The sequence below is a fragment of the Sapajus apella genome, unplaced genomic scaffold (assembly GCF_009761245.1).
Source record: "Sapajus apella isolate SASKATOON/1434 unplaced genomic scaffold, GSC_monkey_1.0 scaffold17, whole genome shotgun sequence".
Lineage (NCBI taxonomy): Eukaryota > Metazoa > Chordata > Mammalia > Primates > Cebidae > Sapajus > Sapajus apella.
In genome coordinates, this window is record NW_022436957.1 from 14,375,499 (window position 1) to 14,399,048 (window position 23,550).

General features: G+C 47.3%; 2 protein-coding genes across 3 annotated transcripts in view; one reads left to right on the forward strand and one right to left on the reverse strand.

Moving 5' to 3' along the window:
• The window catches only part of CDKL5 (cyclin dependent kinase like 5), a 209,824-nt gene extending 193,090 nt beyond the window's left edge, over positions 1-16,734 (forward strand). Inside the window, exons 19-21 of the mRNA XM_032286025.1 lie at positions 9,243-9,326; positions 13,624-13,806; positions 16,580-16,734. Of these exons, the coding sequence (XP_032141916.1) occupies positions 9,243-9,326; positions 13,624-13,806; positions 16,580-16,683 (371 nt within the window). The 3' untranslated portion in view covers positions 16,684-16,734. The remainder of the gene's footprint in view (positions 1-9,242; positions 9,327-13,623; positions 13,807-16,579) is intronic.
• Positions 1,962-23,550, reverse strand: part of RS1 (retinoschisin 1) — a 30,200-nt gene continuing 8,611 nt past the window's right edge. Inside the window, exons 2-6 of one of the 2 annotated variants that reach the window (XM_032286026.1) lie at positions 20,713-20,738; positions 19,761-19,866; positions 10,405-10,546; positions 7,352-7,547; positions 1,962-4,405 (exon numbers count right to left, since the gene is read on the reverse strand). In XM_032286026.1, the coding sequence (XP_032141917.1) occupies positions 4,253-4,405; positions 7,352-7,547; positions 10,405-10,546; positions 19,761-19,866; positions 20,713-20,738 (623 nt within the window). In that variant the 3' untranslated portion in view covers positions 1,962-4,252. The remainder of the gene's footprint in view (positions 4,406-7,351; positions 7,548-10,404; positions 10,547-19,760; positions 19,867-20,712; positions 20,739-23,550) is intronic. The other variant, XM_032286027.1, reaches the window with a different exon arrangement.

The window sequence follows — 23,550 nt, forward strand, 5'->3', positions numbered from 1 at the left end:
ATGAGATAATAACCTGCAACAGAGCACTTGACAGAGTCTCAAGAAATATGAGCTATTATAACATGATTGCTATTATAAAATATTATTGCTATTATTTCTGCCCCAACTGGCAGTTTCAGGAAATTGAGAAGGAATATCACTGAATCTTGAATGCCAGTTGAACAGGAGCTTAGTAGGTGGCCACAAAGCCCTTTAGATGCACGTATCCTATTTGCTCTTCATATCAGCCCTGTAAGGTTGGGCTTAAGAATGACCCGGCATGGAACTACTCTTGGGACCACAGGGGAAGTGACAGCCCTTGTAAGCTTTTGTCAGTAGGCCTTTGCAACCAAGCCCCAAGTGGACAGAAAGGCAGGCTTCTGTGAGCATCCATTTCGAGGGTCACTTTAGGGGTGCAATCTTCTGGGCTCTGAGAATGGATTCATAGCAGTGCCTCTATCTGGAAATACCTTTGCTTTGTCCAAGTAACCTCCTCCCACACTGAGTACCTGAATCAGCTCAGATTTTTTTTCTTAATATTGGCAACACTTAATGCTACTTCTTTGTTCATAACATTTCATTTAATTATTTAAAAATCTGCAAATGTTGTGTATATTTTACTGCAATTTTAAAAAAATCTCCTCCAGTGTAGACCGCGCTCCAGCATTTATAAAAATAAAAGTAAAGCTGTTAAAATAAGAGTGAGTTTTTCCTATGTTACGTATAATTTTTAATTTGAAAGTTTCCCCCACAAAAGAAATGACACTGAAGCATAGTTTGTGTGTTTGACAGCAAGATTCTGTTAGGCTTCAGATTTCCCTCAGTAAAAGTTTTACTTTTTATACATTCTGTCATGAATTGAATGAAGTATATAATATGCTGTTGTAAGCAAATTACCTGCAGATAAATGTCTTATGAATCGTATATCTTATTGTTTATTAAATTCTGAAGTATTGAGTGGTTTCCAATGTGAAATCCCAGCTGGCTTCTTGCAATGATGAACAAGTTAGTTGTAATTCATATGGAAATTCAAGGAACCCAGAATAGCCAAAACAATCCTGAAGACCGAAGTTGGAGGACCCACATGCCCCAATTTCAATACTACAAAGCTACAGTAATGAATAAAGTGAGGTAATAGAATTTGGAGTCCAGAAATAAACCCTCTCACAATTACAGTCAATTGGTTTTTTACAAGGGTGCCAAGATCATAATGGGGGAAAGAATTGTCTTTTCAGCAAATGGTGGTGGGACAACTGGATATCCACATGCAAAAGAATGAGGTCGGACTCCTATTTCACACCGTATACAAAAATTAACTCAAAATGGACCAAAGATCTAAATGTAAGAAGTAGAACTATAAAACTCGTAGAAGAAAACACAGGGTTAAATCTTCATGACCTTGAATTTGGCAGTGGTTTCTCAGATATGACACCAAAAGCACAAGCAAAGAGAAAAACACATTGGACTTCATCAAATATTTAAAAATTTGTGCCTCAGAGGACTCTATCAAGAGGATTTTTAAAAATCCACAGAATGGGAGAAAATATTTGCAAGTCATATCCAAAAAGGGAATTATACCTAGAATATACAAAGAATTCTTAAACTCAGTAAGTTGTAAGCCGATTTAAAATGGGCAGAGGATCTGAATAGACATTTCTCCAAAGATGTGCAAATGGCCAGTAACCATATGAAAAGATGCTCAACATCATTAGTCACTAGGGAAATGCTAATCAAAACCACAGTGAGATGCAACTTCACACATACTAGGATGGGTATAATCAAAGATGGACAGTAACAAGTGTTGCTGAGGATGTAGAGAAAGTAGAAGCCTCATACAATGCTGGTGGAAACGTAAAATAATGCAGCCACTTGGGATGATAGTTCCTCCAAAGATTAAACAAGAGAGACCGTGTGTTCCAGCAATTTTACTCCTAGGTGTATACCCACGATAAATGAAAACACACATCCACACAAAAACTTAGACACAAATTCATAGCAGCATTGTTCATAATAGCTAGAGTGGAAACCCAAATATCCATCAATGGATGAATGGATAAATAACAATGTGGTCTTGACATGATACTGAACAATGATGTTCAGCAATAAGGAGTGACATAGTGATACACATGTTACAACGTGGATGAACTTTAAGACACTGTGCTAAGTGAAAGAAGCCAGTCACGAAATCCCACATACTATATGATTTCATTTATGGAAAACGTCCAGAATGAGCCAATCTATAGAGACAGTAGAGTTGTGGTTACAGAGGGCTTGGGGTGGCTGATGGGTTGGGGAGTGATGGCTGATGGGTGCAGGATTTCTCTTTGGGGTGATAAATTTTCTAAAATTGATCTAGTGATAATGGTTGCACAACTCTGAATATACCAAAAGTCATCAAATTGTACACTTTAAATGGATACAAATTGTATGTGAACTTAAATTTCAATAAAGCCATTACAAAAGTTTCCAACATGAACAATTATTTGGAGAACATTTTTCCCTGCCTCAGTTTCCTCCTTTCCTTTTTCCCTGAACTGCACTCTCTTGACTCCTCTGTTTGATGTGCCGGTTATGGAAGTCCTTAACTCTTAGGATACTGCCATTTTGTCTGACAGTCCATGTCGTGGCCAAAGTTAATTCACCTTTCCAAATAAGCGTCTCTGTTCAGGCATTTCTGTCCAAAATAGATTTTTCCTGTGTCCTAAGGCCAGGGATAGGATTTTCCCCCGCTGTGTGATATGTTTATATTTGAGAGAAGATTGGGCAGGGAAAAAAGCGTTTTCCGACGTTCAAGCATACAGCATGGGGATTTGAATGATGCTGGGATGCATATGAAATAATTGAGCCCCCAAAACATTAAGGAGGATATCTGGGGCTTTTAGAAGGCTGCCTGTTCACAGAGAAGGTGAATGTGTTGTCCAGGACTGTGTTAGCGCGAGTCTAGTCACTTGCCTTGGCATTTGAAAATGAAAAGTAACTCGGAAATGAGCTGCTAGCAAAGGCTACCCTGTGTCTAGGGCCAGGACAGTCTTTGGAGCAGCCTCATACTCTCATTCCACCACCTCCTCTCCATATACCTCTCCTGCCCCTCCCCGGTGTTTAACAGCCTCTCCCAGGGAGGGGCCTGGAAACTCAGGCTGGGCTCTAAGTGGCCAATGAGGCCTCTCAATCTAAGGCGCCGCCTCCAGGAAGCGAAGGTGAGGTCCACTGCTTCCCAGAGGGCTTTTCAGGAGCAGGCGCAGTTTGCCTGTTGCAAGGCGGAAGGTAGAGGGCGAGAAGCTTTCAGGGAAAAAGCCACGTGGTCCCTTTTATGATGTGAGTCCTTCCCACTTCCTACTAAGCCTGTAGCGATCTAATGGGCCTCTGAGTAGCCAGTGGTAGCTCCTGGGCCGGCTGTTCTCAAAATATGTTTAGTTTGCTGGGAAATGGTAGCCCTAGGTAAAGGGCAATTGTGCTGCGTTATGGTCATTTGGGGTCCCTACATATACTTAGATGTGCAACCTGTGCTGTGTGATCACCTAAATGGGGATCACAGACACGGGGAATTTGCAGGAATGGATTGTAGAATGGAGCTGTGTGTAAAGGAAGCTCTGGACCCTCCCTGATCCATGGGTTGGTGGGGGTGGAAGCCCAGACCACCTTGAAGGTAAGAACTGCGAGCAGAGAGACCTCCCCTACCTTGAGCTTTTGGTCATTTGTAATGTACAGCCTCTCAGGGCACGGGGACCCTCACCCACCGTACTTATCTCTGCCACCCAGTCACCCTGGAGACTCTCAGCTGCCTCCCCAGGGCTGTGAAGTCCTCTTTGGCGATGATTTAGTGGAAACTTAACTAGGAGGAACTGCTCCCTTCTGCATTCGAAGCCAGGCTTTAGGAAACTGTTTTTGTCTTGAATGTGGTAAAGCAAAGGACTTTTCAAATTATCGGGGCTGCTTTGTGTTCTCCTGAGACTGCACCTTTCATAGTGTCACTGAGACAAAGAAGTGAGCAGCAAATTACCCCTGCTACTTAGGCTTCTGTAAGAAAATTGGTTTCGGGGACATTTTCTTTGTTCTGACTTTCTCTGGCCCTGAGTGGGGAATAAGCTTATTTTTATTTCATTGAAATCAGAAAACTATATCTTAAAAAAAGAAGCAACATTCTCTACCCTGTACTGCAGTTAAAATTCCTTTGTGAAATATAGCCCTGTCCACCCTGGTGGTGTGTCAGGGGTCTCCTACGGGCCCACTGTGTGCCTGTCAGCCCCAGGCAGGCGCCGAGCCGAGCTGAGTGTCAGGCACACTTGCTGACACACTCCAGCAGCTCCATCCGGATGGCAATGCGGACATGCCAGCCTAGTGGGATGAGGCGGATGAAACGGGAGATGATGGGGGGCCGCAGCAGGTTCTGAACTGTGGAGGTGCGGTCCGAGTTGCCATAGAAGACCTAGAGAGATGGAGGAAATCCTGTCACCGACATCAGAAGAGGGAAAAGGAAGAAGGATTCCTTTCTGGAGCTAGCCCCAGCTTTTGACTGTGGAAGGATTAGAAAGTGGTTAAAGCACAGAGAGTTTGCAGGTGCTCCCTAAAATCCAACCTTGAGTGATTGTCATCACACCTCCATGCTCAGGACATCTGGAACTGCACCATCCCATAGGGTGGCCACTAGCCAATATGTCTGTTTACATTTAAATTCATTAAAATTAGATAAAAATTCAGTTCTGGCCAGGTGTGGTGGTGGCTCACACCTGTAATCCCAGCACTTTGGGAGGCTGAGGCCAGTGGATCATCTGAGGTCAGGAGTTGAAGACCGCCTGACCAAAATGGAGAAACCCTATCTCTACTAAAAATACAAAATTAGCTGGACATGGTGGCACATGCCTGTAATCCCAGCTACTCAGGAGGCTGAGGCAGGAGACTCACTTGAACCTGGGAGGTGGAGGTTGCAGTGAGCCAAGATCGCACCACTGCACTCCAGCCTGGGCAATAAGAGCAAGACTCCATCTTGAAAAAAAAAAAAAATTCAGTACCTTAGTCATATTAGCCACATTTCAAGTGGCCAATAGCTACATGTGACCAGTGGCCACCATATTGGACACTACAGATGTGAACATTTCCATCATCACAGAAACTTCTATTGGAGGGCGCTGTTAGAAAATGCCTCTTGACTCATTGCTTTTGAGTTTTTGTCCTTTGCATTTTGACATTTTGAAAAGGCCCACATCACACTTACATGTTCTAAAGGTATCCAAATTAGGGCTCAAGTGAAAACCCATGCTTGGCTCGGGATTTGTAAGCCAAAGCTTAAATGTGTGTTCCTACTTTGATACAAGTGATGAACCTTTTCAACTTGGAAAATGTTTTTTTAAAAAGACATAAAAACTTGGCCGGGTGTAGTGGCTCATGCCTGTAATCCCAGCACTTTGGGAGGCAGAGGCGGGTGGATTGCTTGAGATCAGGAGTTCGAGACCAGCCTGGCCAACACACCACGTATAAATGGACAATTCTCTACCTACATCAATAACCCCATCTCTACTAAAAATACAAAAAAAAAAATTAGCCAGGCACGGTGGCGGGTACCTGTAATCCCAGCTACTCTGGGGGCTGAGGCAGGAGAATTGCTTGAACCTGGGAGGCGGAGGTTGCAGTGAGCTGAGAGAGCACCACTGCACTCCAGCCTGGGCAACAGAGCAAGACTCCATCTCAAAAAAAAAAAAAAAAAAGATATAAAAACTCAAAGATTCTGGAAAGGGGAAGGTGGTGCCAGAGTAGAGAGAAAGGGAATTTGCTTAATGTTTTGAAAGATGTGCCGGGCGCGGTGGCTCACACCTGTAATCCCAGCACTTTGGGAGGCCGAGGCGGGTGGATCACGAGGTCAAGAGATAGAGACCATCCTGGTCAACACGGTGAAACCCCGTCTCTACTAAAAATACAAAAAATTAGCTGGGCATGGTGGCACGTGCCTGTAGTCCCGGCTACTCAGGAGGCTGAGGCAGGAGAATTGCCTGAACCCAGGAGGCGAGGTTGCGGTGAGCTGAGGCCGCGCCATTGCACTCCAGCCTGGGTAACATGAGTGAATCTCCGTCTCAAAAAAAAAAAAAAAAAAAAAAAAAATAAAAAAAAGAAAGATGTAACATAAAAACATGCTGTGGATGTTTGACGCTGTTTCCAAATAAATCATCCCTTGCCCTCTTCCAAGTCAGGGCGCTCTGCCTGATGCCACTAGGACATTTCATTTCCTTCTGGGATCGTCTCCTGAAAATATCTGGCTGTTGCATTTGGCCCCATCCATCCACAAAACGGGAAGAGCCTCGTCTGCCATGTTCTTGCCTTTCTTCACAGTGGCACCGCTCCACACCCCCCTCTCTATTGCAATTTGTGCTTGAGCCTATTCAAGTCAGGAGCCAGGTGAAGAGACAGAAAGGTGGAACAGGCCCCACCAGATTGCACAAGTGCAGGGGTGAAGTGCTTCTTTGCAAAGAACCTTCAAGACCTTCAGAAGCACAGGGCTTGAAAAAATTCTGTCTTTTGGAGAAGCCAGCTAGTAAGAATAAAAATGAAATGAAACATCCAAGTATCAAGATGGTTTTTCCTATTGTGTTCAAACTCCTTGAAACAACCCATGAATGTCTTGCTGTACAAACTGTCATCAGAGACTTACAAAGCCTTCTGAATCTCAGCTGTACATGTCTACTTAACCTGATTAAATGTCGAAATTAGCCTGGGGATTTCCTACTCTTAGACAAAAGGATGTTTAACATTTCCGAAGAGCTAGTGAGTTTTAAATTCATTTTTATTCATAGCAAATCTATATATCTATAGTCAGAAGCCTACTGTGTTTAGTGTATGGTGAAGACAACTTCGGTCTCAATCCACAAAGATTAATAGGATATGGAGTTGCCCGAAGGTTCAAGTTCCTCTTTGTGTGTGCTGGTGAAGTCTTTTAACCATTTAGCTAATGGCTACTTGCTAGGTTCTCAAAAGGCTCCCCTCTGTCAGTCTCAAACAATAGGAGAGGCCACCTCTATATAAATGGACGATTGTCTACCCACATCAGTAACATCAGACCACACCTGTGAAGCAAAGTGTGTTCAATGATCCAGTGAGTTGAAACGGTCTAAATGGTCAGTCTTAAGAATTCAGGCAACTGTCTACTGATATGGAAACTCAGACACAATTTTTTTTGCACCTAAGAGTGGCACTCATTTGCAAACTGCTGGACATCAAGGCAAGACAAGGAAAGAGGGCATAACACATTGTGGGGGAAAGCGCAGATGACCCACCGTGCCGCAGAGTCAGTGCTCTGACAGAGGACAGCAACAGGAGCACAGGGACAGGCGGAGAAGCCACAGAGGCTGTGAGCTGAAGGTGGTTTGGGATAAGCCCAACTTACCCGGTTGTTTCCAGTCTGGTCCTTATAGTAAATCCAGTTCAGGTGCTCTTCGGTCCTGTACTGCACGCTGTACTTGGTCATCCACTCATCGATGTCACAGCGACCCTGGGTGAGGATCCCTGAAATCACCTTGATCTCCTTCAGATCTATCTGTAACCACTGGCTGCTGTCCTGGAACTTGGAGAGCCAGGCGCACCTGCCAAGAACATATCGAGTCACCGGGAGCCTTCCCCTGTGCATGTCTGCAAAAAACCCACAGGTGCTGGCTTTCGAGGGGATGTCAGCACCTGAAGAGCCCCCAGTCAAGCTTGGGCAGTCTGTGCTGCAGTCTGAGCCTTGTCTTCTAGGAGTGTCCAGCCTCTGTTACACTTAACTTGCATCTCATTCTCCCTCTCCCTGCACCTCCACCTCCTGAGAAGAAATTGCCAGATTCGACTAATTTGTCAAAGAAATGCCTTGGAGTAGCTGAAATTGCCTTTGGGCACAGTTGAACATGTCTGTCTACAAAGCATGCGGGTGCATGGCTGTTACACCCCAGCCCCTGCCCTCTGCATTAGTCTCCCCAAGTGATTGTTGCTGTGCATTTCACTCTCTTCACACCTATTTGTGTTTCCCTCGGATGGTGACATGCCTGGCATTCAGGAAGTGTCTGCCTCGTGCAGAGCACTGACCCATGTGGATCTGGAAGGGCTTTGACAAGCCTCAAGCCAGATAACTGTTGAAGCAACTAATTTTTTTTTTTTTTTTTTTTTTTTTTGAGACGGAGTTTTGCTCTTGTTGCCCAGGCTGGAGTGCAATGGCACGATCTTGGCTCACTGCAACCTCCGCCTCCGGGTTCAAGCGATTCTTCTGCCTTAGCCTCCCAAGTAGCTGGAATCACAGGCATACACCACCACATCTGGCTAATTTTGTGGTTTTGGTAGAGACAGGGTTTTACCATGTTGCCCAGGCTGGTCTCGAACTCCCAACCTCAGGTGATCCGCCCCGCCTCGGCCTTCCAAAGTGCTGGAATTAAAGGCGTGAGCCACCACGCCCGGCCAACTAATTTGTTTTTTTAGCTACATTCCTCATAAATTGTGGAAACCTATCGTAGTTCCCCCGCCGCCTCCTTTTTTCCTTTTAGTGTGTATCTTAATTAGCTTCGTATGACTTAGCCCTGGGCCGCCTTCTCTTCTTTTTCCAGTTTTACTTCTTGGGTGGCTCCTGACTTTTTACTTCCATCCCAGATCTTTTCTAAATTCCAAATAGAGTTCAGTTGCCAGCTAGAGGACTTCCGTATGCCTCTCAGCATCTCAGATGAAACATGTCCCAATGTGAGCCCCTAAGTGCCCCCACCCCACCCTGCTTTCAGACCCCACATCTCTGAGTATCCATCCTCCCGTGCATTCATGCCAGCCACCTGAGAACCGTCTTGGGCCCCCTCCTCTCCATACCTCCAGCTCCCAATCCATCTATCGGCCCCATCTGCAAGTGTCTCAACTTCCTCTATTTCTCTGGGTCTCCACTGCCACCATTCTAGCCCATGTCCCCCTCCTTTCTTGCCACACCTGACTTAACTAGTCTCCCTGGATCGCTCAGGCCCCACAGAAACCAGAGAACTTTTCTTCACACACAAATGTGCTTGTGATACTCTTTGACTTAAAATCTTTTTCTGGCAGAGTCTGCTAATGATCGCCCGATATTTCCTTCCCATCTTCATTTGGTAATAGAACCCCTGGATTTCATCTCGGCAAATGGCCACCTGGCTAAGATGACATTTCCCAGTCTCCCTTGCAACTAACCAAACTCTGGTCAATGGGCTGTGGGCAGAAGTGGCCAATAGAATATGTTTGTGTTCTTAAAGGCAAATCATGCGCACTCTGCTGCTCTTCTGTTTCTCTCCACTAACTAGAATGTGGATGTGATGGTAGAATACAGAGCCACCATTTTGGACCCCAAGATAGATGCATCATGTCAAGGATGACAGAACAACAAAGTAGAGCCTGGGCCCCTCATGCCATCAAGCTGCCATAACAACCCTAGGCTGCTGAGTGAAATATTTTTTTTTTCTTTCTGAGACAGAGTCTTGCTCTGTCACCCAGGCTGGCGTGCAGTGGCCTGTGATCTCGGCTCACTGCAATCTCCGCCTCCCAGGTTCAAGTGATTCTCCTGCCTCAGCCTCCCAAATAGCTGGTATTATAGCCACCTGCCACCACACCTGGCTAAGTTTTGTATTTTTAGTAGAGACGGTGTTTCACCATGTTGGCCAGGCCAGTCTTGAATTCCTGACCTCAGGTAATCCACCTACCTCAGCCTCCCAAAGTGCTGGGATTACAGGCATGAGCCATCACACCCGGCTGATGAATGAAACTTTTAAGTGAGCAAGAAACACACTTCTACATTAAGTCACTGTATTTTGGTGCTCTTTGTTACAGCAGCATAAACCTGTATGCTAACTGATTTGCACTCAGGGTCCTCCCATTATCCCCGCAGTAAGGACCACAGTCACTAACGTGGCTTCTAAGGTCCTATACCATCTGACCTCTGCCTGCCTCTCCACCTCGCCTCAGCTGTGCTCCAGCCTTGCTGCCCTCTTTATGTTCCCCATCCACACCCTGGAGGTATCGTCCCAACTCAGGGCTTTTGCACCTGCTGTACCTACCCAACACCTCTTCCCCTCCCTCACCTGGCCAACTTCAAGTTGTAGGTCAAATATGTTTTCCTTAGAAAGCCTTTGCTGGCTGCATGGATGAGGTCTTTCTTCCTTCATATCCCCCGCAGCACTTATAAGTACATTCTGTGTCATTAGAGAGGCCTTCTTTTTTTTGAGACAGAGTCTCCCTGTGTTGCCCAGGCTGGAGTGCAGTGCGGCTCACTGCAACCTCCGTTTCCCAGGTTCAAGCAATTCTCCTGCATCAGCCTCCTGAGTAGCTGGGATTACAGGCACGTGCCACCACACTGGCCAGTTTTTTGTAGTTTTAGTAGAGACAGGGATTCACCGTGTCGGCCAGGATGGTAGAGAGGTGCATGTTTTTTCAAAGCACATGAAAAAAAATCCCCTGGGCCCTGCTTACCCAAAGCCTTGACTGTTGAGCCGGGCCTTGTTTGCAGTCCACGAGGAATACCAGCCCACATACTGCTCTGGGTTAGAGCAGGTGATCTGGTCCGGTGTGACCTCCCCCGATTCGAAACCCAGGGGTTTATGATATGGGCATTCTGGGAAGGGAAAAAGAATGCATATCTCAATACTCAGCAAGCACCAGGTGACTGAAATAACAAAACAAACCCATCTGCTTTGCACTTCGGAGCTGGAAAAGGCTTTACCTGTCTCTCTGGTTCACAATGAGTAGAGCTGGGTCTTCAACGGTTCACTACTCATGCGAGAAAGGAATGAAGGATGAAGTAAAGGAATTGCCATAGAGACTCACAGCCTTTGTAAAAGCAGAGGGAAGGGGCTCTATGGCAACCTCACAAGGGGTGTGCGGAATTTTGAGAAATGCCTCACCTCCTCCACCAACTTAGAGATCTGAAAACCAAGAGGTGCACAGCGAAACACCGTATTTAAAGCTATACATCTTTCTTTCCTTCATTAACACAGATTTAGCCATCCCCTCAATGTCTTTGGGCAGCAGATGATGCAAATTATAGGGACAAAACCACAGTGAGAGGAGAGGCAAGACAGGCGATTACATATTGAGATATTGAGAGTAACTTCCTACTTGTAAATTGCAGTTTTCTTACCAGTCAAATGAAAAAAAAAATGGGTGAAATGTGCTCGGGGAACTGTTGAACGAGAAACAGCTGAAAGGAACTGCTTTTTCCCAGGGGTAGTAGTCAAAGGTGGTTCTTCTGTGTTAATTCTCTCTCCCTTCCTCTTGTCTGTATGTCCCCTCACATTAAACACAGTGTCCAGTTACCTGGTCAGAGGCTGCCAGTTTTCAACCCAGTATTCATTCATTCTCCCCTTCTTCTTCTTCTTTTTTTTTTTTTTTTTTTGAGACAAGTCCTCACCCTGTCACCTAGGCTGGAGTGCAGTATTGTGATATCAGCCCACTGCAACCTCTGCCTCCTGGGTTCAAGTGATCCTCCCACCTCAGCCTCCCAAGTAGCTGGGACCACAGGTGCATGCACCACACCCGGCTAAGTTTTGTATTTTTTGTAGAGACGGGGTTTTGCCATGTTGCCCAGGCTAGTCTCGAACTCCTGGGTTCAAGGGATCTGCCCGCTTCAGCCTCCCAAGGCACTGGGGATAACAGGTGTGAGCCACCGCACCTGGCTTCCCCTTCTTTTTGACTAAAGAGCTCCCCTTTCATTGGGAGCAGCAATGTAGCCAGCTGAATAAAGGGCCTTTCCCAGCTTCCTTTGCATTTAGAAGTGCCCACATGACATCGCTTCTGACCAGTGAGATACAAAGTCTGCCTGCTGGGATTTCTGTTCAGGTTTTGCTTGCCCCTTCTTTCTTCCTGTCACTTAGACTACATCTGATGGCTGGTGTGACAGTAGCCATCTTGCACCATGGGGGTAAGGCTAAGAGAGCTGCAGAGGCCGAGCACAGTGGCTCATGTCTGTAATCCCAGTGCTTTGGGAGGATCGCTTGAGCCAGGAGTTCAAGAGCAGCCTGAGGCAACATAGGGAGATCCCATCTCATGGCACACACCTGTAGTCCCAGCTACGGGGGAGACTGAGGCAGGAGGATTGCTTCAGCCCAGGAGTCTGTGGCTGCAGTGAGCCATGATCACGCCACTGCATTCCAGCCTGGGTGGCAGACCCTGTCCAAAAAAAAAAAAAAAAAGAATTGCAGAGACCTCAGCCTTGATAACCTTACTGTAACTCCCTACCCCTAATATTTTTTACCATGTAAGTTAAAACAAAACTCCTAAATCAATAAACCAGTATTTAGGGAGTCTTGTACTTATAACCAAACCCAGTTCCTAAGTGAATTTTTACAGAAAACAAATGGCAAATGTATTTTCCTTTTTTGTTAGAGACAGCATCTCCCTGTTACACGGGCTGGAGTGCAGTGGCGCAGTCATAGCTCTCTGCCACTCTAACTCCTGGGCTCAAGCGATCCTCCCACCTCCTTCTCCTAGCTTTCTGATGATGAATGATAAACTGGAAATAAGGCAAATCATAGTATTTTCTTCACCTGTAAATTTGAGTTCAGGTTGAAGGGCCGAACATATTTACTGAGGCATCATTACCTGTAAAAGGAGGGCTGAAGTCTCTCTGGAGAATTTTTCAAAAGCCAGTAAAGTTGAATGAAACATGCTTGCAGAGACAGCTATGCCCTGTCCCCAGAGGCTAAAAACAGGCCAGCTTCAGACCTCTGACCAGGGAGGCTTAACTTCCTTTCTACCCAAATCCACCAAAGGAATAGGCCTGATCCCACTAGCATCTGCAGCTCTGTGGGGCTGAGGGTGAGGACACAGAATTTGTAGTTTATCAAGTACTCAAGACTTTGGGAGTCTGTTACGATCATGTCAATTTCTGGGAGGGCGAAGAGGAGTACTTTGTGGGCCATTCAATCCTGCCTTTCGTGGCCAGGGAATCATCAGGGGAGCTTATTAAAAATGCAGTTTCCAGGACTCCACCCCAGAGCAACTGCATTTTTAACAAGCTCACTTTTGAAAGTGCACTTTGAAAGCCTTGACCTGCCAGGGAAGGCATTTTGTGGGCTGGCAGATCCTGAGGACTCGAGGGCTCTTCCACCACCTCGCTGCCCCTCCAGCCAGGAAGACAAGCCCAAGAGATCAGGAGCGGGGGACAAGGCCAGGTGGCAGGATTTTTTCATAGGCAAAATTCTAACTTTGGTTGTCTCTGAAGCCCCTCCACTTTGAGCATTTGATGACTGAACATCCATTTTTTTTTTTTTTTTTTGTTCAGGGTCACCAGCTCTGAGGCAGGAGGCAGAGGGGAAGGGAAAAACACAGCGCCACCTCTCCCAGTCACCTTATTCTTGGCACTTTGCTCTTCTTCGTGTGTTTCCCCTTCACGTCTCTTTTGTCATTTCTTCCCAAATAGCCCTTTTAACGTTTCAGAACAGGCTGTAGGCCTGCAGAGGTACCTGTCCAGGGCCAATGGCCTTAGCGGCTTGGGAGGCCTGTCCAGGCAGCAGAGAATGTGTGGTTCACTCTGTGATCCAAAGACCTGTGTGTCCAGACATGGATGCTATACTTACTCCCCAGGGAAGGTGATGATCTCACTGTCACCTTGGCTTCAGCTGGTGTCTGGGGGCTGATGCTTGACTCCCTGGCCCCAAGCTTCATTCCACTGCCCTCTGAATTTTTTTCCAGGAATATACGTCCCCCGTGGTAACCCAAAGAAGTTTCACAGTCCGTATGTCCCAAACCGAGCCCTTCAACACTCAACCTCCAGTCCTGCTCCCTATCCAGAGCTCGAGGTCCGAGGCACTTCCATGCACCTGACAACCCGGGTCCGAGGCACTGCTGATTTCAGATCCCTAACCCAGCAATCCGGTAAGCAGAGACTCTAGATGGTGGGGCTCAGCCTGGGCTGCACCTCGGCATTGCCGGAGGACCTGCAGAGATGCTGATGTTCGGGCCACACCATCGGGATTCTGATATCATTGGCCTGGGTGTGGGGTGAAGCTGCAGGGTTGTAATGGGCAGTCATGGTCAAGCAGGCCTGCGTCCAGCCAGTGACACCTCGGGTAGGGGCCCACCCTCTCAGCATGAGCTCAGGCCAGGTGCTTAACCTTTCTGGGTCTCGGTCTCCTCATCTGTGAAATGGGGCATGACAGTAAGTAGTACCTGTCTTCATAACATCACTGTAAGATTAAGTGAAACTATTTGGAGATTGCAGAGTTCATAGAGCACAGCATCTGGCCGAAAAGCAGCAGGTACATGACATTGGTGCAGGTGAATTCGTGAGATTACATTGAGATCTGGAATTTTGCATGTTTTTCTGGCAAAGACTCAATCGGAAGGAAGTCCAACGGGCCTCTATCCTACTCTGTTCTGTTGCCATTTATCCTCCCCTGCCCTGTGCGCCCCCCGCCACACCCTCCAGAGAATGAGGCCAGCTTCATGTGACTAATGGTTTCGGCTCTCCTTGCCCCAGGCAGGAGCAAGTATGTCTGTGTGTGTGTGTGTGTGTGTGTGTGTATGTGAGAGAGAGAGAGAGAGAGAGAGAGAAAGAGAGAGAGAGAGAAGGATGTGAGAGAGAAGCCCTGTCGACAGCATCCCTCAGGCTTATGGACCTGGAAGATCTAGGCCCCACCATGAATTAGTGCATTGTCCAAGAGAAGGAGGTCACCGCCCCAGCTGAAGTCGCAGGGGTGTGGTGAGGGCCTGAGAGTGCAGCAGGAGGGACCTGATTCCCCTCAGGGGCTGGACCAGGGTGGGTCTGGGAGCCCTGAGTGCCCTCTGAAAACTCGGACAGGTCCCTCAGACTGAGCTTGGCATTCACTTTCTGGTGAGGCTGTGGCCGGGCCGCCCTCACAAGCTCCTGGGGGGTTCGAGGGTCTAAAGGGGGAGAAAAACCTTCAAAAATCCTGTCCATAAGACTCCTCATGGGCCATTACAAGGGGAACTCCAACTGGATTTCTCCTAACATGGAAAAATAGAAAATGTGCCATTTCCCCCACTCTGTGTGCCCTGAAGAAGAGCGCACTCCAGTTCTTTTATTGTGATTTTTTCCTGACTCCTTTTTCCCCTTTCCTCCTCCTTCAGGGGACCTGGTTGAGCTCTTTTCAGGTCTGCATGTGGCCTGCAGGCCCTCCCTGAGGCTGTCCCCTCCCATCCCCACCCCTCCGCCTGGTCCTCCACACCTCAGCCTTCAGACCTCTGCCTGCCCTGAGCTGGGTAAGAGGCCCCAGGTGGTTCCTCCCCAGCACCCTCCACACCTGTCACATACCCCTCCTCCTCCTCGACCGTAGTTCATTGTCATCTCCCTTTGCCTACCTCCCTCCCCATTCTCCCCTGAGCAAAGCAGAATACCTGCAGGTGCTGGGCACTCTCTAGATATTGACTGGATGGGTGGATGGACGATGAATGAACAAACACCATTGCCCCGTTTTGGGTGGCCACTGGGGACAAGCAGAGGAAGTGACAGAAACAGGCAGCAGAGGCCTCAGGGAAGAAGTAGATGCTGACTGTGACCTCTGGCCTTGTCGACTTAAATTGAGTAGATGCTAGAAGGCAACATAAATAGTGTCGTGAAAGAATTAAGGGGATCCTAAACCGGGAGCAGTGGCTCACGCCTGTAATCCCAGCACTTGGGAGGCTGAGGCGGGAGGATCACCTGAGGTCAGGAGTTCGAGACCAGCCTGACCAACATGGTGAAACCCCATCTCTAGTAAACACAAAAAATTAGCCGGGCGTGGTGGTGCATGCCTGTAGTCCCAGCTTCTTGGGAGGCTGAGGCAGGAGAATCACTTGAACCTGGGAGGCGGAGGTTGCAGTGAGCCGAGATCGCAGCACTGTCCTCCAGCCTAGGTGACAAAGCAAGACTCCATCTAAAAAAAAAAAAAGAACTAAGGGGGATCCTTATCAGACACACACAGAATGTGACCTTGCCAAGTTTTCTGCCCAATGTCACTTTGTTGTTGCAGCTATTAGACCTGTTTCTGTTTCATTTCACCCTGAGGGAAAAGCCCACATCTGTGGCCCAAATGGCTCTTCTGAGCCATGATGTGATCATGAGATGGATAAAGGCATATTTGCAATATTACCAACCCGAGGCTGTGTATGTTTCATATTCTAGCCTTTTTGCTTAAGTGGCTACTTTCTGGGTTTGTAGGCAGGTTTATAAAGCATGCAGACCTAAAGAAACACAGAGTTCAGGGATGTTCTTAATACGAGATTCCAGACACATGTGAATAGTGTTATGCATATATATTAGACTTGAATATATGTGACAATATAGTGGAGTACAGAAGAAAATATATAGAAGAATATTTCTGGAAGAATGGATTATAAGCTCAAGTATCATATAGAATAGAAAATCTAGAATCAAAGGAAGCGTTAGCAAACCAGGGGATTTCATATACTTTTGATAATTTCCCTACCCTATTTTCTGTTCTCAGAGTGCCGGGGTAATCTTGGCTCAACGGTGGAAAAGACAGAGCTTTTAGCATTTTTAATAGCATTAAAGTGAAGATTAGGAGGCCACAATGCACGTGGCCTTCTGCTCCATGGGGGGGGGGGCGGGGTGGGCATTAGTCAGAGTACACCTGCCGGCTCCTCCTGGCAGCTCTGAATGACCCCGCTGTCCTTCTGTGCTTTCCAGGGTTCTCTTTCTTGGTGAGACAGGCTATGAGAGAAGCCCTGATGTACAAGGCCCAGATAGAACAAGCTTCGTCCCTAGCACACCACAAGAATCCCAGGGACTGACAGGCAAGTGCCTTCTGCAAGCCTGTGGCTGGTCCCAGTTCCTGGAATCATCTCTCTCATGGAAGAACCAATTAACATGAATTAATTAACCATTAACACTGAGGCTGAGTTTTTTCCTTTCTGAAAATATCTGCATTGTTAAAAACAAAGCCAGAACACAGTGGGGAGAGGAGAACACTTACGCTAAAAGAATTTCTAATTTTAGAACTTCAAGCTCATGACAGCTGTGTAGGGGAGACAGCTTTGGGGACCAGAGTCAACATCACATCCCTCAAACACATGGCCTTTCTTATTTTTATTTTTTATTTTTTATTTGTTTGACAAAGTCTCACTCTGTCACCAGGCTGGAGTGCAGTGGCGTGATCTCAGCTCACTACAACCTCCACCGCCTGGGTTCAAGAGATTCTCCTGCCTCACCCTCCCAAGTAGCTGGAACTATAGGCACGTACGACCATACCCAGCTAATTTTTTTTTAAAATATTTTTAGTAGAGACAGTGTTTCACCATGTTGGCCAGGACGGTCTCAGTCTCTTGACCTCGTGATCTGCCCACCTCAGCCTCCCAAAGTGCTGGGATTACAGATGTGAGCCACTGTGCCTGGCTTTTTTTTTTTTTTTTTTTTTTTCTGAGACAGAGTTTCTGTCTGTTACCCAGGCTGGAGTGGAGTGATATGATTATGGCTCACTGCAGCCTCAACCTCCTGGGCTCAAGTGATCCCCCCACCTCGGCCTCCTAAGGAGCTGGGACTATAGCCACTGTGCCCCCCATCTATAGATAGGGTTTTGTCATGTTGCCCAGGTTGCATGTAGCCTGTCTTGAAGTTGCAAACTTGATTGGGTCAATGAAGCCAATCCACATCAACAATGTCTTTTCAATTTATTCTTAGACAGAACTTACTTGGAATGGAATTGCAGGAGGTCTCATATCTCTAGTGAAAAGAACATTTGTTTCCACTAAATGGTAAATTTCTCTAAGGTGGAGACAATGCCTTCATTCCTGTCTCCTTGTCAGTGCCTGACATATCATAGGCACATGTTGAAAGATGGGTGAATTAATTTATAAATGGATTATTAACAAGGGTGTGTCAGTATTGACTGAGCCCATCTTGCCAACATTTAATGGCTGCATGAGCTAAGGCTGTGGAGCCTGACGGGATGTCACATAGGAAAACCCCACTGGTTTCCTCACGATCAGGTCTCCACAGTTCCCTTGGAAAACAAACTTGGCTCAGAAATGACTTCCCCTTCAGAAAATGGAAAAATCACGCTGTAGAAGCCATTGTACCCTACCCTCCCACACACACATTGCAATTTGCTTTTTTAATGCAAATTTAATGAAATAATGAAAAGACCCTCACACACAGATACACAAACCTGTCTCTTCTGGAGCTATTATTAGGCAATTGTGTAAAGTAAATGAAGTGGCACGACTCCATCATAACCCTGGAGAGGTGGCGAGGCCAGTTTCATACAAAATAAGCTCTGAGCATGGAAAGGATTTAAGGATTGCAAATATTAGCAGGTACTGCCAAGCCTCTGAAAATTGGATATGCTCACTCCCTCCTCAGAGTGTGAGCTCTTAGGAGGCTGGTGGAAAAGGAACCAACCTTTATTCAACAGTGTGGTGGGTATCCCACAGGCTGCTTTCATGCCTCATCTTATTTATTCCTTGTTGACAACCCCGTGGAGCAGGGGTCAACAAACTATGACCCATGGACCACATCTGGCCCTCTGCTTGTTTTGTAAATAAAGTTTTATTGGAACCCAGCCATGCTTGAGCATTTACATAATGTGTATGGCTGCTTTCCAACAACAAGGGCAGAATAGAGTAGTTGTGACAGACCTTTGGTCCACAAAGCCACAAATATTTCCTCTCTGTTCCTTTACAAAGTTTGTGGGCCCCTGTCTTAGACATAGGCTACATCAGCTGTAGAACAAATTGGCCTGGAAATTTCGGAAGCTCCACAAAACACAGATTTATTTTTCACTCAGATGACTGGTCGTAGGTAGGCAGGGGATTCTGCTCCACATGATCACGCAGGGACCAGGTTGAAGGAGAAGCCACTCTCTCAACAGGGGGCTTCATGGCAGGAAAGGGAGAGCCAGAGAGTTGAGTGCCAGCCCTTCAGTGCCATTTTGGAAGTGGCCTGCTCACCTTGGCTGGAGCTGTTTGGATGGCACCACCTGATTAATTACAAGGGGGCTGGGCATTGGGAGAGAAGTCCATGGCTGTTTGGTGTGCAGGCAGCATCCAAGCATGGTGCTATCATCACGTGCATTGCACAGACAAAGAACAAAGTGACAGTCCCAGAGTCCAGATGTGACACAGCCAGGATTTCAGCCCTGGTCTTCCTGGCTCTAGAGGCTGTTCTCTTTTCAAAATTCCAGGCTGCCTGCCACTAATTTCTTTTCTTTCTTTCTTTCTTTCTTTTTTTTTTTTTTGAGATAGTCTCTCTCTGTCACCCAGGCTGGAGTGCAGTGGTACAGTCACTGCTCACAGCAACCTCCACCTCCCGGATTCAAGCAATCCTCCCACCTCAGTCTCCTGAATAGCTGGGACTACAGGTGTGAGCCACCACACCCGGCTAATTTTTGTATTTTTAGTAGAGACAAGGTTTCACCATGTTGCCCAAGCAAATCTCAAACTCCAGAGCTCAAGCAATCCGCCCGCCTCGGTCTCCCAGAGGGCTGGGATTACAGGCATGAGCCACTGCGCCCGGCCTCCCATTAATTTATTTTTAATCAGCCCCATTCATCAATTTCATTGAAAGTTAGGACCCATCCTACCATCCCAGCCTGGAGACATGGAGATCTAGGGATCTGTTTCTCAACACTGACACTAACACTATGTGTTGAAGCAGGGCCCAGTGTGAGGTTTGAAACTCAGAGGCCAACTGGAGAAAACCTACATTAACCTACTGTTAATAATGGTAATACATGAATGCACACAGCTACCACTCATCTTTCACTCTAAAGATAAGGGTAGCGTTCAGGGGGTTAATTCAGGCGAGTGGGAAAAAGGAAGAGATACGGGGTGTTCCTAACGACTGTTCCATCCCCAGGAGAGGGGATACCCACCTGGTATGCAGTCCAAGGACGTGGCACCAGCAGACCACAGACCACTGGCTCCTCCTTGGCAATCGCACTTGCATACTTTTTGGTACCAGGGGTCCTCACCTTCATCCTGCAGCCAACCAGAGGGGCAGGACGTCAGAAAAGTCATGGTCAAAGGCAGCTGTGGTTGCCACCCCTGGAGTGATCAGACACCACACTCACTCCCTACGCACCGTCTACGGCATCTTCGCCATAGCGGCCAAATTGAGCTATTAATCCAGCCTTCATACACACAGCTACCGCTCATCTTGCATTCTAAATAAGTAAATGTCTGCCACCCTGGGCAACCAACTAATAATCTCACAGATACACCCATCTAGGGGTCACCATTCACCCCATTATAGTTATCTTCAGAAGTTTGGGGAGCCCCAATCCAAGTTTAGACTTTTAACATCCCCTGGAGGTTTGTGCCATCTGATTCAAGACGTGGTTTACTTTCATTCTCAAACACCAATGGTGGAGCTTGCCTTGGTCAAATGTGGTACTGCCACCATCAGCAAAGAAATACATTTTTTTGAGACACAGTCTTAGTCTGTCCCCCAGGCTGGAGTGTGGTGGTGTGATCTTGGCTCACTGCAGCCTCCACCTCCTGGGTTCAAGCAATTCTCCTGCCTCAGCCTCCTGAGCAGGTAGAATGACAGGCGTGCACCACCACACCCAGCTAATTTTTGTATTTTTTAACTTGAGACGGGGTTTCACCATGTTGGCCAGGCTAGTCTCGAACTCCTGACCTCAAGTGATCTGCCCGCCTTGGCCTCCCGAAGTGCTGCGATTAGAGGCATGAGCCACCGTGCCCGGCCAAAATAGATTTCAAAATACGTTTTTAAAAAAGTGATAGTGCTCTACATTATTTTTGGCTAGGAAAATCTTCAAAAGTATTATGCATATACATTGCAGCCTTCTTACTATTACATACCTCTGTAGACGATAATCCCAATGTGGCTAAAGCAAAAGAATGAGACAGAAAAAATCTGATTAATAAAAGAAAGAGATCCAACAGCATCACTCGTTACATGGAAAAGTGAAATAGAAATAGTCACATGAAAGCAACAAGACCCCTTCTGGAAGAATTTAAGGTAAGTAAATACCTGCCAGGAAAAACATCCACGGATGCTAAGAAGCTAGGGTCAGTAAAATTAAACAGAAAGAACAAGATCATCATTATAGGGCGGGTGCAGTGGCTCACGCCTGTAATCCCAGCACTTTGGGAGGCCAAGGTGGGCCAATCACTTAGGCCAGGAGTTTGAGACCAGCCTGAATACCAAGATGAAAACCCCTTCTCTACAAAAACAAACAAAAATGAGCCAGGCATGGTGGCGCACGCCTGTAATCCCAGCTACTTAGGAGGCTGAGGTACAAGAGTAGCTTGAACCCGGCAGGCAGAGGTTTCACCACTGCACTCCAGCCTGGGTGACAGAGTGAGACTCTGTCTCAAAAAAAAAAAAGAGAGATAATTATGACTGGGTGCAGTGGCTCATGCCTATAATCCCAGCACTTTGGGAGGCTGAGGTGGGTGGATCACGAGGTCAGGAGTTTGAGACCAGCCTGACCAACATGGTAAAACCTGTCTCTACTAAAAATACAAAAATTAGCTGAGCATGGTGGCGCACACCTGTAATCCCAGCTACTTGGGAGGCCGAGACAGGAGAATTGCTTGAACTCGGGAGGTGGAGGTTGCAGTGAGCTGAGATTATAGGCACCCACCACCACGCCTGGCTAATTTTTGTATTTTTAGTAGAGACAGGGTTTCTGCTAAATGAGGGACGGTTTTCCGTCATTAAACTGTCTTTTGTCATAGGGGTCTCAGCCATGAGCCTTGAGAGAAGTGAGGAAAAGCATTGCCTAGACTTTTTTTTTTTGGAGACTGGGTTTCTCTCTGTCGCCCAGGCTGGAGTGCAATGGCGCAATCTTGGCTCACTGCAAGCTTCGCCTTCCGGGTTCAAGCGATTCTCCTGCCTCAGCCTCCCGAGTAGCTGGGGTTACAGCCACCATGCCCAGGTAATTTTTGTATTTTTAGTAGATACTGGGTTTTGCCATGTTGCCCAGGCTGCTTTCGAACTCCTGACCTTAGGTGATCCACCCACCTTGTCCTCCTAAAGTGCTGGGATTACAGATGTGAGGCACCGCACCTGGCCTTCCCAGACATTTTGAATAAAACAAACACCTTTCTTTATTTTCTGATGATAAAGGCAACAACAACTACTGGAAAAATTTTAAACAAAACCTGAGTGTAAAAAATGGAGATAAAAGTCCCTCCTTTAACCACTTTGCTACTTAAAAAGTGAATCTGATGCTCACAAGAAGCTTTTAGAAATGGTCTTGCCTTTTTCATCACAATGATAAAAGTTTTCATTTCAATAATACACATTTCCCCGTTCTGCAACCACTTTTTTGTGTCCACTGTGGGCCTGGTGCCGTACCAGGGCCCGGGCCTTGTGAAATGGAAGCCTCGCTGTCTGCTCGCAGGGGCTTGAGGACCCAGGAGAAGACAGGCCACTGGACCATGCCAGGGGTGAGTGCTTCCATGGGTTATGCAGGGGCTGCAGTGTAGTGAAGTGGACATGTCACTTAGCCTAGGAAGGTTCAGGCCACGCTCACTGCAGCCTCCACACTGCTGTCTCTCCTGAGTGTTCGTTCCACTGGTTACTCACCTGCTAGGGGCAGAATTGACCGTCTCAGGTAGCCATGAAGGTTAGGGAGTGCCGTCTTTGTAGGAGGCCACCAGAATCCCTGCTATGGTCTGAATGTTAGTTTCCCCCACAAAATTCATATGTTGGAACCTAATCACCAATGTGGTAGTAAGAGGTGGGGCCTTTGAGAGGTGATGACTCTCTGCCCTCTTAAACGGGATTAGTATCTGTGTAAAAGAGACAATAGGAAAGGTCCCCTTGCCCCCTGGCATGCCCTGTGAGTGGGCTGTGACTCGTTTCTTCAGTGCCCCGCTGCTCAAGTCCCTCGGGAAGCATGCAGACTGCAGGCTGTGGAGCTCTGACCTCACCGCAGTGTCTAGGGGTGAATGTTTACAGCTAAGACCCCAGTGGGTGTGTGTTTCAGGGTGCTCTTTTAGTTTGCCATCCGGAGGCGGTTTGTGCTAGCTCAATTAGACCCCTGCCTTGTCACAAGGACAGAGGGCTTTCTGTATGTATCCCGAGGTTCCTGGCTTGGTGTATCCAAAGAATCAGATCACACGTGCTCTTGGAGAATGAGCGCAAGGTTGTATTGAATGGTGGAAGTAGCTCTCAGCAGATGGGGGAGCCAGGAGGGAGATGGTTTTCCCCTGGAGTCAGACTTGTTAGGTTGGCCCCACTCTTCTCTGACGGTCCCGGGCAAACTCCGCCTTGTTCCGCTGGTCCGTGGCCTACTGGCTGCGGGTGTCTGCCATGTGCTCTTCTGACAGCGCGAGCCTCTCAACATCCTCTGGATGTCCAGCCACTCATGTCTTCTTCTGCCAATGTGCTCCTCTCCACCTCCAGGCTCTTGAGTGTCTGCCTGCTAGGGTCTCGGAGTTTTTATAGGCCCAGGATCGGTGGCATGGTGGGCCAGGGTGGTCTTGGGAAATGCAATCTTTGGGCGCCAAGGCAGGAGTGCCTGGGTCTGTGCCTGTCCTCATCTAGGTCCGTGGGCACAGGCCTGGGGGTGGGGCCTGAGCCAGGGACCACCCTGCCCACCAACCGTATCACTAGCTTGCCCCTTCTGCCATGGGAGGGCACAGCAAGAAGGTGCCAGGGATGAAGCAGGAAGCAGGGTCTCACCA